The 16352-nt window shown below is 45.1% G+C and overlaps 1 protein-coding gene across 2 annotated transcripts in view; it reads right to left on the bottom strand.

Annotated features, from left to right (window-relative positions):
- Positions 1–1487: 1487 nt before the first annotated feature.
- LOC128519259 (lysyl oxidase homolog 4) overlaps positions 1488–16352 on the bottom strand; it is a 38525-nt gene continuing 23660 nt past the window's right edge. For both annotated transcript variants that reach the window (XM_053492928.1, XM_053492927.1), the window contains exons 12-15: positions 12338–12453; positions 6083–6219; positions 3280–3391; positions 1488–2943 (exon numbers count right to left, since the gene is read on the bottom strand). In XM_053492928.1, the coding sequence (XP_053348903.1) occupies positions 2873–2943; positions 3280–3391; positions 6083–6219; positions 12338–12453 (436 nt within the window). In that variant the 3' untranslated portion in view covers positions 1488–2872. The remainder of the gene's footprint in view (positions 2944–3279; positions 3392–6082; positions 6220–12337; positions 12454–16352) is intronic.

Here is a 16352-nt window from a genome sequence, read left to right as displayed (position 1 = left end):
ACTACAACTGTATAATTGATAGTGTAGTTCATATTTGGAAGCAGATTAAATAAAATGTTTAAATTAAGCCACTGTCTTTCCTTTTACCAATCAGTGGGAACCCATCATTTATATCTTCTATTATGGGTATTAATACGAGCCCGCTTCCGGAACAAATTCTGCTCGTAATCCAAGGTTCCACTGTAGTTATAACCAGGAAGTGAAAGGAATTTAAGCATGTTCACATAGTATTTGTAATATAGTTTGTATTTTGTGACCGGAAAAAGAAAAGCGCCAGACGCGGTTGTTTATGAATTTGGACTAGTCTTCACGCTGCAATTGCAGCTGAATGTTCTCTGTGAAATGTCCTTATCAGCTTTTCCCCCACATGGATCCTGATGTTTCTGCTCATTCTTTCAAAAATCTGTCAAGCCTTATAGATGGAGACAGCTGCCCTTCTCAATTGAGTTAAAGTCTGGGGTTTGATTTGGCCTACAGGTTCTTGGTTTTGAGCCACTTTATTGTAGTTGTGGCATTGTCTTTAGGTTTATTATCTTATTAGAAGGTAGAACCTCAACTCTTGGTGTCAGGAACAGGATTTCCTTTAGAATTGCCCCGTATTTGGTTCTGTATGCTTTCTGTTTCTCAGTACCTGCTGACAGAACAACCTCACCTGCTTCACTATGGCGATTTATATTCTCAGGGGTATCAGCCATGTTTGGGTTTCAGTAAACGTAAGTCCAAAAAGTTCATATTTAGTCTTATCAGTCCAAATAGGCTTTTTCTCAGCTCTGCTTTTTTTAATATATATCATTTTAAAGCCCAGCTTTCTGGAGGCTTTGAGCAAGAGCTATATAAACAACTGCTTCCATTCATGAAGTTGACCCTCTCCATCTCCTTCAGACCTACCACCGGTCTTCAAGTTGTTGTGTGACTAATTCTGTCTTTAGCTGGCAAAACCCTGGGGTTGTGCCATATTCTTTTTATTTATGTAATAATGGCTCTTCTGTTAAGAACATTACTGAGTCTATTATATACCAATATAATCACTGTAGGCTTACACTTAAGATACTGAGATGAACATATTCTTGAGTATCAAAAAATCCTGGCTTGACTTCTATTGAAACTCTGAATTTCTTCATTTTCTTTGATCATGGAAACAATAAAATTTGCATTGGTTTGGTTTCAGAAGGGTGTTTGGCAAAGGTTTGACTGTTTGTGCCATTGAAGGAGCTTTGGTCTCTAATGTTTGCACATTTATTTAATTTTGAAATGTAAATCTGTGTCTAGTTTTTCATAATATTGCACTGAATCAGTGCGCAGTTCAAATCCCTTTGTTTTCTTCAATTCCTGAGATGATGCACACCCCCTAGTGGCAGTACGAGTGGTTCACTGAGAGATTTATTAAGATTTAATGAGGACTTTGTTGCATAATTATTCTTGCAAATATAACTCATTAGACATAACAAATGTTTATTTTCAAGTATTAGTGAAATAACCATCTAAAATAAAATTCACTGACCCACTGTTTTTCACTGAGATAAAATTTCAATAACAAAAAAAAAAGTATCAAAAGGTCATAAATTACAGACCATAATATATATAAATCATGATTTCAAATAAATCTGTACATGACAATACATCTGCGATGAAGCACATACATACTTATCAAATGATCAAACGTAGCACCGACACAGCCGTGGATCTATGAGGATATGATTTGATTCTGCGCATTCCCTAGTCGAGCACCATGTGTTATAAAACGCATAAACTATGACAAGTCCCATAGGGTTGTACCTGGGCACAGACGTTATTGGGTGGCTGTGAGATCACAAGTACATGACCGGAACATTTTAACGTATAACTATCAGTTGTGTGTTCAGATATATTATTTAGGGGTCAAAAGATCAGGATTTAAATACCAGCTAATGGCCTAAGCAAAGCTGTGAATAAAGGTAGAAAATGCTATGAGATGTCTGCTTCTAGACTAGGCTGTACTAATTATGGGTTGTTTCATTATGTAAAGAAGAAATTTTACTTTTTTTGGAACTGACATTGAAGTTGGAATAAATATGAGGAACTTAAACCTTTAAAGGGTCAGGCCATGGAATATCTAGAGGATGCAAGCAATGCATGTGAAAGAATACCAAAGAAATTTTGTGATCATGTTTTTTGAAAATCAGTGTTCAAAAGCAAAATGCTTTGAGCTGTGACAAATGCAGAAAGTGGATTTATTTATTAGCTCTACTGGTGTTGATATTTGTTTTTGCTGTTTTCTTAGGGTGTGGACCAGTGGTCAAGTAGCGCTTTGAATCTAAAGAAAGTAAGTGATATTTTTAGAGACTAAAAAGATTCACTTGTTGCCACAGCAACAATAACATGATGGCAAGGGAGGACATCTGAACGTTCCAGTTCTCCTTGCATATTCTTTCTGTTTGCTTGGGGATAGTCAGATATGGCGTGTCATGGCAAAAGATGTCCATGCACATACTGTACTTCCTACATCCCCATCTTATTACTCTATTCTACTTGCATAATAATTGAATCTAATATTCTAAAAACCAGCTTTACTCATTCACAACAGAACTGTTATTAATAGATCGAATTGGTTCATTCATACATCATTGCCACAGCATACTCCATCCAGATTATAAACAGGATTAGTTAGTGAGAGGGAAAATAACTGGGATTAAAGTTACCCAAAATACTGGACCTGGTCCTACTTCAGCACCTTTACCTGACTGACAAGAAAACTTAAATAAATCTCTAGAAACCCCACAGCCTATAATCTGTTTGCTTTATCCGCCTTCTCCTTCTCCTTCCCCTCTGTCCAAAGGCAGGGTGAGAGGATGATGAAGGAGAGTTTTTGCTTTTCTGGTTCCTCTGACATTGATTAGAGGAAGTTGTTCGAAATCTGACGCTGGTGTTCAAACAGGTCCTCAACCTCTGCGCTGTACGCGCCACCTGTAAACAAGCAGACATGACCCGTAAGTACATTTGAGCTAAACACTAAATACTGTACTGACCAGTTCATACTGTATATATCACCAACAGAATTAAAAAAAAAATTACTGAAGAAAAGTAGAAGTAAAGTGGAAATAAAATATTTAATAAACAGAATTATTCATTTATTTCATGGATCCATGTTCCACTGGCCTTTATTAGCATTTGGTTATGGTTATGGTTAGTATTTCATTAATTTTAAAATGTTGAAAATTGTTTAGCTTTTCCATTAGATTAACTTTTACAGTTCCATGGAGACCTTACTTCTATCGAGAAGTAAATAAACTGTCCACTTACCTGTATGACATCCGTACAAGTAGACTCTTCCACCATCATACCTGCATCTGCATCGCATCACATTATTCTCAAAGTCAGATTCGGCCATATCCAGTGAGGGGTTCACCTCCACCTACAGGAAGCACAATCATTGACCACAGCTATTTAACGAAAAGGTATTTTAATAACTAGGGCTGCTAGTATAACACTGTCATATACACTTTTTATACAACAGTTAGTTCTGACCGAGTACTCTGATTGGACAGGAGCTATTCCGAGAGTGGTGATAATAGATGGCAAGAGCACTGTGATGTTCAACTATATGTATCACTCTGTGTCTCAGCTGTTCTTATAAATGTTAATTACATTAACTGTCGGTCGCCGGCATGTGTGAAAGTACAGTACTGTAGGTAGAGCAGCTGCCTTACAAAACGCACTCTCCAAAACCATTTACAGAAGCAGTTTCAGCAAAAAATCACATCTGATAACGTTTTAAACAAAACACTGGCTCCTTAGAAATGGCTTCTAAGTCTTTTCGAATCGCCTCTGAACCATACTTGTTGTTTTATTTATGGCTACAAAGGCATCTAGGCTAAATCCCAAATCACACTCCAATTCCTAATCAGGTATGTACTTAGTGTACTTGGTGTACTCGGTACTTGTACGTGATGTGTAGGACAATGGATTGCATGATGTATTGACCGAGCTATCTGGTTAAAATGACCAAAAATCATAATCCGTTGCTACTACATGCACTCACTCTTGTGTGATTTCGCTTAAATGTACAGTCACAGCGTTCGCTCCATTTCACACTGCTGACATAGACAGGATAACAACCGAATCTATCATTAGGCTCCAGTCATGGCTGATATTGTTTTTTTTTTTTCCATCTCCCCACTTACAATCCATTTATGTACGAGAAAGTACCAACTTCCAGCTTGAAAGACTTTTATACATATTTAATGACATATTCCTACAAAGAGGTCCATGTGTGTCCTCATAAAAAAAAAAATAATACAAATTGAGTGAGTGAAAGATTATACTTCTTGGCTAATTTGAATTTATTATAGAATATTATATACATTAAGGAAGGAAGGGAGGAAATATAATAACTATACTGTATATATAACTATATAATTACTTTAGTTACAACTTTACGTTGCTACTGTAATGCAGTGATAGTTTTGCCTATTTTTTATGGTAAAACAAGACAATCAGGTTTTTTTTCATTTTCATGTCAAGAGATCCGTCTAATCTCAGAGAGTACGGGCAGATTGCAGTGCTGATTCCTAAATGACTGTGCAATCATGGAAGCTCGTCTCAATCCCGTCATGAGTAATGCACTTAAATGTATGTTCCTAAATCTGGCACACCGCAGCCTAGGCCACTCTTTTACAGAAAACGCCCAGTGATAGCATGAAATCCACACATGCATGGAAACACACTTCCACTTACTCAGTTTATTAGTGCGCTTTACAGCTCTTGCAAAGGGGACGGGAGGAGGGGGTTTCATGGCAACCTAATGCTAACCCTTACACATGACGTCTGAGCATTACGTAAGGTCTCTGTTTGATCTGCACTGTAAACCATATCATAAATATGGTATTGTCATTGTCCCAGTCGGTTTTAATGCCATGTTTGTCACCATCCTGACTCTGGGAAAGAAAGTAAAAATAGAATCTTGTGACTAAATTATAGTAATGAAAGGAGAAACCTCGTCCACCTCGCCGAACTGCGGCTAAAAATGTCTGCTGTTAAAAAAAGCATTAACCAGTAACGGCTTTACCTTAATTTTTCTCATTACACTTGTCTATTTTAACCCATTTTTCCATTGTGCTTTCTGTAGTGGTTGAGTTTAAGAGCTTTGCCTGAACCTCATACTGAGAATATATGCGTTTAAAATTGCTTTAGGTTCAGAGAAGTAGACAAGGTGTAATGATTTCACACGCCTGTAAAGCGCTGAATCCTCAGCCGTTTCTCTGAACCATTAGAATAATAGCAGGGCTGAGGAGGCTTAAAACTGAGCCTGAATCCTTCCATTAAAAAAGAAAACTCACTGAAACATGTGCAAGCATGCACAGACTCAATTAGTTTCAATTACTCTCCCTATCTGCACTCTACATCTCCGGAGAAAGCTTCCAGTGTGAACTGCTTCCAAAGTGACTGAGGGCAACAAGCCATGTTTCAAATGGTGCATGACTTTTAGAGAACGCTTCTACACAACGCCATGCTAATTTTAAAACATAATTATTTGGGGGTAAGAAGGTTATTTTTATTTATTTAGATTAGATGACTCATTCCTGGTGACATGGTGGGTTGGTGGTTAGCACTGTTGTCTTGCACCACTTGGGTCCGATATAATTCCCTCCTCTGTGTCTGTGTGAAAGTAGTTTGCATGTTCTCCCTGTGCTTGGAGGGTTCCCTCTGGGTACTCCAGTTTCCTCACACAGTCATGCAGTGTGTCCCAAATTGCCTGTAGTGTGTGTAATTATTTGTGTGCCCTGTGATAGATGGATCATATCCCGGGTGTTCCCTGCCTCGTGCCCTAATTCTCCTGGGATAGGCTCCCGTGTACAGTGTAAAACAGTATAGACGATATGTGAGTGTTGACGACTTATTCCTACTCCAGCAAAAGTGATCGGGGATTTTTATTATTTTAGGAATAAAATACTAATAGTTTCACAAACAGGAATAAGTGATGGGTAATGAGCAAAACACAATAAGCAAAAACAATAAAAAAAATCTATCCATATTATTTGCGTTTGTAATATTAGGTATATTAGAATAACTGTTATAAGGTACAGTATGTTTGGTCTGAGCTCACCTGTAAGATATAGTCTCCAGGCCTGACATCAGTCACATCGATCCACTGGCAGTCAATGTCATGGCGATACGTATCCCAGCATCCCACTGAAATGCCCTGATCCCCCATGTTATAGCAGGCATATCGCTTGTGCAGGCCTGTTGCCAAGGAGATGACAAAGAAGAATACGTGTTTTTTCCTGTGACCACATCATATAGCTTGATGTAAACTCAAGTCATTTTCCTTCCATGAGCTTAAAAGCTTACATGATTTTTCCACAATTGTGAGAGTTTCACATGCAGTTAAATAAACAGCTGGTATTAATGTTAAGATGATTTAGTCACAAAGCAAATGCTATGCAACTCACAATAAAACTAGACCTCATCTAAGGAGTCCACTTCTACAGGTTCCTTCCGCTTAATTTGTGATTGGATATTGTAGCCTTGGCTTACAATCAATAAAGTTGATCAAATCTGAAATTTCATTATTGGTCTACTTTATGACTCATGATGTGCCACACACTACAGTACATCACTTCATGCCACAAGTAGTGAAGCAGTGTGATTAAACCAACTTGTGCATTGTTAAACTATTTTGGTTAATATTACATTGTTTAATTGTCAGTATTTTTCATGTGTTTTCATGTGTTTCATGTGTCTTCTGGGATAGTCTCCAGGCCCCTGCCACTCTATATGCAGGATAAAGCGTTATACCCCACCTCTCACCTATGCGGTTTGACTTGCAATGGAATGTGGTGTTAGGCACCATGAGCCGCCGCGATTGCTTGTTCCGCTGACGTTCCGCGAAGTTCCACAAGGTCTGCAAGCTTCCGCCAAAAAATTTAAATGGTTATTTTTCCGTGTGGAAAAATGGAAATGTAATCACAGTGCCAAAATTTGCGGTGAATCTCATTAGGTGAGATAGGGGTATAATAGATGATTAATAAGTGAGTGAGAGAGTGAAGAGGGGGGGGGGGGGATTCCACCCCCCTTGTTCTGTGCAAATATGCATTCCTGTCATGCACACTCGGAACGCGACCAGCACTAGGACCCGGAAGTTAAGCGGTCGCGAACCAGGAAGTATAAAAGAGGTAAACAAACCATAGCACCTCGCTCAGTCATTGAGTCGCCGATGCTACGTCGGATTTCTACAAACCGTGAGTACTCACCTTCTTGGTTTAAAATCCTGATCGAGTGTGTATTTATAGGACGCGGGTTAGATTGTGTCTCTCCCTTGCTCCCCATTCGTGAGAGTCCTTAGATCAAATAGCGTGATTATCCTGCTCACTCGTGTTCGTCCGCGTTTGGGTTTACCATTCACGCAACAAAGGGCTAACCGCTAAAGCTACGTCTTCTGGTCACTCCAGGTTAGTTCTTGACAGAATGACTGAGCCCTCCGCGGTGAACCCAGCGGACTACGCGCACCTCTGCGACGTGGTAGATCAGCACGCCAAGCTTATCAACACGCTAACCGGGGAGATCGCTAATCTGCGCCGGGACCTCCAAGACGTCGCGGCCTTGCGCCGCGAGGTCGCGGAGCTCCGGCAGGAGAACGCGGATCTCCGGGCGGCTGTAGATAGCGCGGCTAGCCGTTCTCCCGTCGCGGCGGCCGCGGCGCCGCCCCCCCCCCCTTCGGATGTATTTCTGGCACTTCCTGATAAATGGGATGGCACGGACGGAAAGTGCAATGTGTTTTTAACATCGCTTGATCTGGTGTTTGAGTTTAATTCCACCAGGTACTCCACCGATCGGCTACGCATCGCGCTTTTGGTCTCGTTGCTATCCGGGCAGGCAGCTGAGTGGGCCACGGCAGTTCTCCAGGCGGATTCAGACACCGCGCACTCATATAATGAGTTCACCCGCCAACTCAGACTCACTTTTGAACACCCAGCGGGCGAGGTGGAGACCGACACCAAGCTCTACCATCTGCGGCAGGGAGGATCGTCCGTGAGCCGGTACGCTGCAGAGTTCCGGACCCTCGCCGTGCAGACCGACTGGGGAGATGCCGCGCTCCGGACATCCTTCTACGAGGGACTGGCTCCACGTATCAAAGACGAGCTCGCCGGGCGGGAGCTTCCTGCTACCCTGGAGGGGATGATCCAGCTCTCCCTCCGCATCGACCAACGCATCCTCTCTCGCCCGAAGCCAGCCCCTAGGACCCTGCCGCCTGCACCCACTTTCTCCTACACCCCGCCACGACCACCTATTGCTCTCACCACCTCCACTACCGGATCTGTCGGATCTCCACCTCCTGCCGTGGTTGACACCGGAGCCGGGGAACCCATGCAACTAGGACGCGCCTCCCTGACCGTGGCGGAACGCGAACGACGGTACAGAGAGGGGTTGTGCGCCTATTGCGGGTCAGCAGCACATCACCGGGCGGTCTGTCCAATTCGTCCGGGAAACGCTCAGCCCCGGTGAGTGCAAGGAGAAGCTCACCGGGCCCTCTCCACCTCTCCACCACGATCAACGCCACCATCTCACGTCTCACGGTCCAGGTAACTCTCCAATTTGGCCACAAACGAGTCCGAAGTACCGCGTTTATCGACTCCGGTGCCGCTGGTAACTTCATTGACTCAACTTATGCCAAAGAATTGGGGATGAAGATCGAGGCGTTATCCCAGCCGGTTCACATCACCTCAGTCGACGGTCGGCCCCTCTCCTCCAGTCCCATCACTCACCAGACCCAACCAATCACATTCATAATCGACCAACATCAGGAACAGCTTCAATTTCACCTCACCTCCATCTCATCTCCTCCCATCATCCTCGGATACCCGTGGCTGCTGCAGCATGACCCCCTCATCTCCTGGATCCAGAACCGAATCCTCCAGTGGGGACCGACCTGCACTGAACTCTGCCTACGGGCCCCGGCTGGGACGTGTTCCACGGAGTCCGAGGCCCCCGATGTCGACATCAATGCCATTCCACCTGCCTATCGTGACCTGGCTGGAGTCTTTTGTAAAAGGAGAGCCACCTACCTTCCACCTCATCGTCCCTACGATCTGGCCATAGAGCTCCAGCCGGGTTCAGTTCCCCCCCGCGGCCACCTCTACTCCCTGTCAGCGACCGAGACGCAGGCGATGGAGGAATACATCACCAACGCTCTTCGCCACGGAACCATCCGGCCCTCCTCGTCACCGGCAGCCGCCGGTTTTTTCTTTGTGAAAAAGAAAGGGGGGGAACTTCGCCCGTGTGTCGACTATCGGGGGTTAAATAAGATAACCATCAAGAACCGACACCCATTGCCGCTAACCAACTCAGCCCTGGACGCCCTCTCTGGTGCCACCGTGTTCACTAAGTTGGACCTCCGGAGCGCCTACAACTTGGTGCGCATCAGAGAGGGCGATGAGTGGAAGACGGCCTTCATCACCCCCACGGGACATTACGAAAGCCTGGTCATCCCATTTGGATTATGTAACGCACCCTCGGCCTTCCAGCAGTTCATCAACGATGTCCTGAGAGACATGTTGGGCCGATGGGTGTTCGTTTACCTGGACGACATTCTCATCTACTCCCGCACGATCACCGAACACACCCAACATGTCCGGGCTGTTCTAAAGAGATTGCTCGCCCACCAGCTGTACTGTAAGTTGGAAAAATGTGCTTTTCACCAGCACTCCACCACGTTCCTGGGTTTTGTCATCTCGCCCCAGGGTGTGGCCATGGACCCGCAGAAGCTAGAGGCTGTGCGTCAGTGGCCCCTACCCAGGACGCTCAAACAGCTTCAACGGTTTCTCGGGTTTGCGAACTTCTATCGTCGCTTCATCCGGGGCTACAGTACAGTTGCAGCACCACTGACCAACCTGACCAGGCCCGCGACTCACCCCTTCCAACTCACTCCGGCCGCCATCTCAGCATTCAGGGAACTCTGCCATCGCTTCACCACCGCACCTATCCTTCTTCACCCAGATGCCAACCAACCGTTCGTTGTAGAGGTGGACGCGTCAGATGTGGGCGCCGGCGCTGTTCTCTCTCAGCGAGGTCCAGACCAGAAGCTACACCCATGTGGCTTCTTCTCCAAGAAATTTAATCCCACTCAGCAGCGATACGGGGTAGGGGACCGCGAGCTGTTGGGCATAAAGTGGGCCTTGGAGGAATGGCGTCACTGGCTCCAGGGCGCCAGTGAGCCGTTCATCGTCTGGACAGACCACCAGAACCTCCTCACCATCCGCAACCTCAAGCAACTCAATCCCCGACAGGCACGGTGGGCACTATTCTTCGAACAGTTCGACTTCCATCTATCATACCGCCCGGGGTCGAAGAACACCAAGGCGGACGCCCTATCGCGACAACAGGAGGAAGACGCCCCCCGGGCGGACCCCGTGCCTGTCCTACCCACTTCACGCATCGTGGCACCGCTCCAGTGGGATCTCGAGACAAGGGTTCGCCAGGCTCAAGCTGCGGAGGCCGGGCCGGCAGGGGCACCGCCTGGACGACTCTTCGTGCCCCAACCACTAAGATCTGAGGTCCTCCAGTGGGGTCACTCATCGCCCGTGGCCGGACACCCGGGAAATCGAAGAACCTTACAGTTCGTGAAACGGGCGTTCTGGTGGCCCTCCATGAAGAAGGACATCGAGGAGTTCGTTCAGGCGTGCCCGGTGTGCGCCAGGGCTAAGGACACCAACCGACCAACCCCAGGAGAGCTCCAACCTCTGCCCGTTCCTCGACGACCCTGGACGCACATCGCTTTGGATTTCATCACAGGCCTGCCGGTTTCCGAAGAGAAAAACACCATCCTCACGATCGTCGACCGGTTCTCCAAGGCAGCTCACCTGGTGGCCCTCACCGGACTCCCATCAGCTAAGGTCACCGCAGAGCTGATATTGGAACACGTAGTCCGTCTGCATGGGTTCCCCAAAGACATCGTCTCGGACAGGGGGCCCCAGTTCACCGCCCGGTTCTGGAAGGCCTTCTGCCGTCTGATCAACTCCACCACTAGTCTGTCCTCCGGATACCACCCCCAGACTAATGGTCAGACGGAACGGACCAACCAACAGCTGGAGCGCTACCTGAGATGCTTCGTGTCCGATCACCAGCGCTCCTGGGCCCGCTACCTCACATGGGCTGAGCTGTCTCACAACCTTCACGTCTCCTCGGCCACCAACTTGAGCCCATTTGAGGTATGCTATGGTTTGACGTACCCTCGGCCCAACAGTTGGTCCGTAGGTGTCGACGGCTATGGGGACAAGCCAACCGTGCCATCCAACAGACCAACGCCAGCTACATCACCCAACATCGCCGTCGACACCCTCCGGGACGGTTGTTCAAAGTAGGTGACAAGGTCTGGCTCTCAACCAAAAACCTCCATCTCCACACAGAATCCCGGAAACTTTCACCAAGGTTCATCGGCCCATACCGCATCCATCTACAGATCAATCCTGTCACCTACCGGCTCCAGCTGCCTGCGGCGCTCCGGATCCATCCAGTATTCCATATTTCACAACTGAAACCCTTCACCACTTCACCCATGGTTCCACCCACCCGCCCTGCTCCTCCTCCCCGGATCATTGACGGCGGTCCCGCCTACACCGTGCGACGGATCCTTGATTCGCGGCCTCGGGGCAGAGGCACCCAATACTTGGTCGATTGGGAAGGCTACGGTCCCGAGGAGCGGTCTTGGGTTCCAGCTCGCTTCATCCTCGACCCCGAGCTCATCCGGGACTACCGTCACAGGGTATCCTCCACCGCAGGACCGTCCGGAGCCGGTCCTGGACAGGGGGGTACTGTCATGCACACTCGGAACGCGACCAGCACTAGGACCCGGAAGTTAAGCGGTCGCGAACCAGGAAGTATAAAAGAGGTAAACAAACCATAGCACCTCGCTCAGTCATTGAGTCGCCGATGCTACGTCGGATTTCTACAAACCGTGAGTACTCACCTTCTTGGTTTAAAATCCTGATCGAGTGTGTATTTATAGGACGCGGGTTAGATTGTGTCTCTCCCTTGCTCCCCATTCGTGAGAGTCCTTAGATCAAATAGCGTGATTATCCTGCTCACTCGTGTTCGTCCGCGTTTGGGTTTACCATTCACGCAACAAAGGGCTAACCGCTAAAGCTACGTCTTCTGGTCACTCCAGGTTAGTTCTTGACAATTCCAAAGTTCAGCTGAGACTCAAATGAAGCTTCTGCATTCACTCTGAGCTAAATCAAATTGGTAAAATTGGCAAACAATTTATCAGGAAAAAAATGGCAAAAAGAAGTAGAAAATAAAACAATAGTTTTATTAATAATAAAGACAAATTGCAGTCGTGGTGTAATATTAGTAGTAAACCCACCCTCAGGGCAGAATGTATCCTCCAGGCAGAAGCTGGCTTTGTGTCCCTCTGCGATCTTTGTGCCATTCATGGTCAGGAGGTCGTAGTGTGTGAACACCTCAATGCTGTGGTAGTGTCTTCAGAAAAACACAAGATACACATTTATAGAAATTAAAATTTTGTAGGGCAATCATTTTTTGACTACTCTTGTCATCAACTTTCACATCACAACATTTTTGTGCAACAGGTGCTGCATATAATGGACAGTAGATTTTTTTCAGTCACCATACCAACAGGAATAATTTTCTTGTAGAAGCGATCCTTATGGGCATATTAGCTTGGTATTTAATTAGCTAATTAGCTAACATGCTTCCTAGCTGGTGACTTTAACAGCTTGCTTGCTATGTGCTAATAGTCTGATAGATGAATAATTCCAATTAACATTCACAGGAATTACCACTTTTTTAAAGATGTTTTTTAAGGAGTAGATTTTACAGTTTAAACACTTGACTTTGGCAGCACACAAAGTGTACTTTAAGCACTGCCTCATTTAGCTCCATAGAGTTATTATTACAGAGTTATTATAATTATATAGTTATTATATCCCAGTGGTTAAAAATTGATACCGCAACAAGCACTAATAGCACTAACTCAGCCCACGGAGCAGAATTCATGCTTCTCTTTATGGACATTTTTAGTGGAGGGAGTGGATAGCACAGTGGCCAAAGTGGGCTAGTTTAAAAATACTCCATGGTTGGCAAAACCCTGACCTTGTTTACCTTAGCGTGAACAAATGAAGTAAAAAATTGTCTTGCTTTTCCATTGCTAACAATTGTCTGGGCGAGTTTCAAGTATTTTGTGTGACGTTTGAGATGTAAGTTGGACTAAAATTTTATCTTCAACTTGGCAAACACATCTTCTTTATTGAAAACAATTAAACAGAGGTACACTTAAAACAAAATGAGCTGTTACACTGTATGCTGGATGACTGTATGCTGCCAACTCTAAACTGTAACCTACTGTATAGCATAGCATAATTCCCCCCCAATATCTACTGTATGGTCATGCATTACTGCCATCATTTTGGAATAAAATGGAACAGGTATTAATGGCCCAACATTTAAGAGTATATAAAAAGTAGTGTAAGGACTGTGAGGTGGGAAGACTGGCCTCCTGCGTTCACTTCCCTGAACTGTGGCCCAGCTCAGCTGGTTTACTGAGTGCTGTTGGTGGAAGAGGCCGACAACTATGAGATGGTAAAAGGGGAATCCCTGGCTTAGGAGACCCTCAGACAGCAAATTGCCCAGGCTCCAAGTTACTCTACATCACCTAGCTTCAGCTGAAGCAACAGACAATTTCAGAGGTGGCCAAAAGGATCACCCTAGACCAGTACCTTTGAGCCCTGCCACTTAAGGAACTAAAAGCCATAGGAATGCCCTCCTCCATAAAAGGGATTATAGAGACCATTAAGTACTCTTGCCACTCTGAGCCAGATAAGAGTATACACCCTGTACCCTGGGGGGTGTTTTTGCCTCCCCAGGGCCAAAAACACCTAAATTGCCTTGCTGCAGCTTATACTCGTCAGTTCAGCTCCAAACTCCAACTATCAAGGTCACTGTGATTGGTCACTGCCCTTCTTAACACAGGTATTAAAGTTTCTTAGGCTTGCCCTATTGTCCTCAGGTCGTCAAGTAGGGAAGGGACCTCTCAGTTGTCTGTCCTTCATGAGGATGTCTAGAAGATCCCCACTGCTTCGGCAAACAGTCCCAAGACGTCCCCAAGTTAAAACCTGAGATGGATAATGACCCCTATGTGTAGGGTGTCCCTTGAATTACCTGTACCTCTCCTGCCATCAGACTCCATCTCGTTATGCTTGCCTGGGCTAGCAGGGAAGCACAGTGTTGAGGCAGGAGCTGATGTATGGCATACTGACCTCCAGTATCTCAATAGGTTAAGAAAGGGGAAGTATGGCTAATACAGTAACACAAAAAGGATGACTGGCTGTTGGTGCCAGGAGGGATAATAAAGCTAGTCAGTGCTCACTATTTGCTACTTGCTTCTTTAAATGTTGAGGCTTCCACTATTACCACACTCAATTTTGGGCAAAGAGTGCAACCTCCATGTGGTGTCATGTACAAAAATCAACACTATCATGCACTTGACCCACATAAACACACTGGGTGGCCACCTCATAGTCAGGAATACTCTTAAAAAAATAAGGAACTGGTTCCACTTGCCACTCTGCCCATGCTACCTCCAGCGCCAACATGCCTTTCATTTAGTGCCTTCCCATGCCACACTTATCCCTCACCCAATCATTAAAGTCATCTCCAAAGTTTGCAAGAGGATAAAAATTCATTACCAGCATGCATCTCTGTCAGAAAGCCGCCGCACAGAACTCACTTAAAAGCTTTTCCTCCTAAGCAGTCATGGGAACTTGCCCAAGGGTACCCTGTCTATGTTTAAGGTAATGGCTGAACTCCGCCAGCTGCTACAGGTAAAACAAATCCCAACCTTGGTCTTTCACTCCCAGACTAATGGATTTGTTGAGCACATTAACCAGGCCCTCAAAGTCATGCTCAGAAAAGAAGTAGATAAAGAAGGGTGCAACTACTTTCTTTTTACTTTCCAGGAGAGGCTGCAGACACCCACCGGATTTACAGGGAGAAAACACTATGGACTTCTGGATTTTAAAAAGGTGACTGGGATCAGCTATCACCCTACCTCTCATTAGCCATATATGTGAAAGAAATGCATAAGCGAAGTGATCAAGTCACACCGGTTATCTGGTGACAGTTGGAACAAGCCATAGCTAAGCTCAAGCCAACCATGAAGAGGTAGCTATGATACTACAAGCCAGCATCATTAAAGAGTCCACCAGCTCCTGGAACAGCCCCACTGTTGTGGAGCCTAAGCATGCAATGACTTTAACGAGCTCAATTAGGTCTCCAAATTTGATTGTTACCCCTTAACAAAAGTGGAAAACATTGCCTGGGAAGAACCTGATTCATCTCCATGACTGATCTAATTAAGTTACTGGCAGCTTCCATTGAGGGCAGATTTATAGCTCACCCTCATCCGTCACAGCTGCCTACCTTGATACCATGAATGATACCATCAACTCACAGACCTGGACCAAACACTGGATGTGCCTAGTTTCTCCTCCTTAGACGTCACTCTTACAGATATGACAAGAAGGAAAAATCATACCGGGTAAAATGGACCAATGCTGCAAAGGCCTATTCATGGCCATTCACACTGACTCTCTGTGTTCTGCCCTCCTGCACAGCTGTGCGTAGCAGCAAAAGAAAAAGGTTCTTTAAATAATTAATCAAATGTAAAGACGCTCTACATAAGAGTATAGAAAACAAAATGACAATGATAAATGGGTGTCTCAGTATAGTCATTAACAATTGCTCTTTGCTTATATATATATTTTATATATATATTTTTTAATATACAGTAAGTCATGGAAAAGGTAAATATTTCTGTAACAATTTATATTAAGGAAATTGCATAATATCGTAAGCTATACTGTAAGTTAAACTTTAGTCAAGTCATACTCTAGTATCCATTTTGTTGCACTTTAAAGACAGAGAAGCAAAAAATGGCACAGATCTCTTTTCCTCCATTGTGCTTAGAGGCAGCGAGAAGGACCAGGCTGTGCCCTCAGCTGACCGCAGCATCCTGACCACAGCTATAAAGAAACCGGACTGTGACGGAGCAGACCCATAAGAAAAAAAACACACATTTGAATGAGCTTTATGGTGCTGACACAGCCAGATCTGCCAGAGCTGGGGTCTCTCTGGATTAAAAAAAAAAATCCTGTGTCTCTGTGTGCATGCTGATCTTTGTGATCTTCTGTCTTCAATAGATTTTGTTTTTGTCAGTTAAACTCCAGTCAGCCTTGTTCCTGGAACAAGAACTGATCTTCAAACCAGAAGGACAAAATGTCTAAAAAAAACAAACCCTTGTCAGAGCCAAATTCCACAGACACACTTATTTAGAACTAAAATCTGTAGGGATTTTGGCTTTT

This window comes from Clarias gariepinus, chromosome 3 (genome assembly GCF_024256425.1).
Source record: "Clarias gariepinus isolate MV-2021 ecotype Netherlands chromosome 3, CGAR_prim_01v2, whole genome shotgun sequence".
Classification (NCBI taxonomy): domain Eukaryota; kingdom Metazoa; phylum Chordata; class Actinopteri; order Siluriformes; family Clariidae; genus Clarias; species Clarias gariepinus.
The sequence above is the reverse complement of the archived record's forward strand: the minus strand, read 5'-3'. Positions and strand labels throughout refer to the sequence as shown.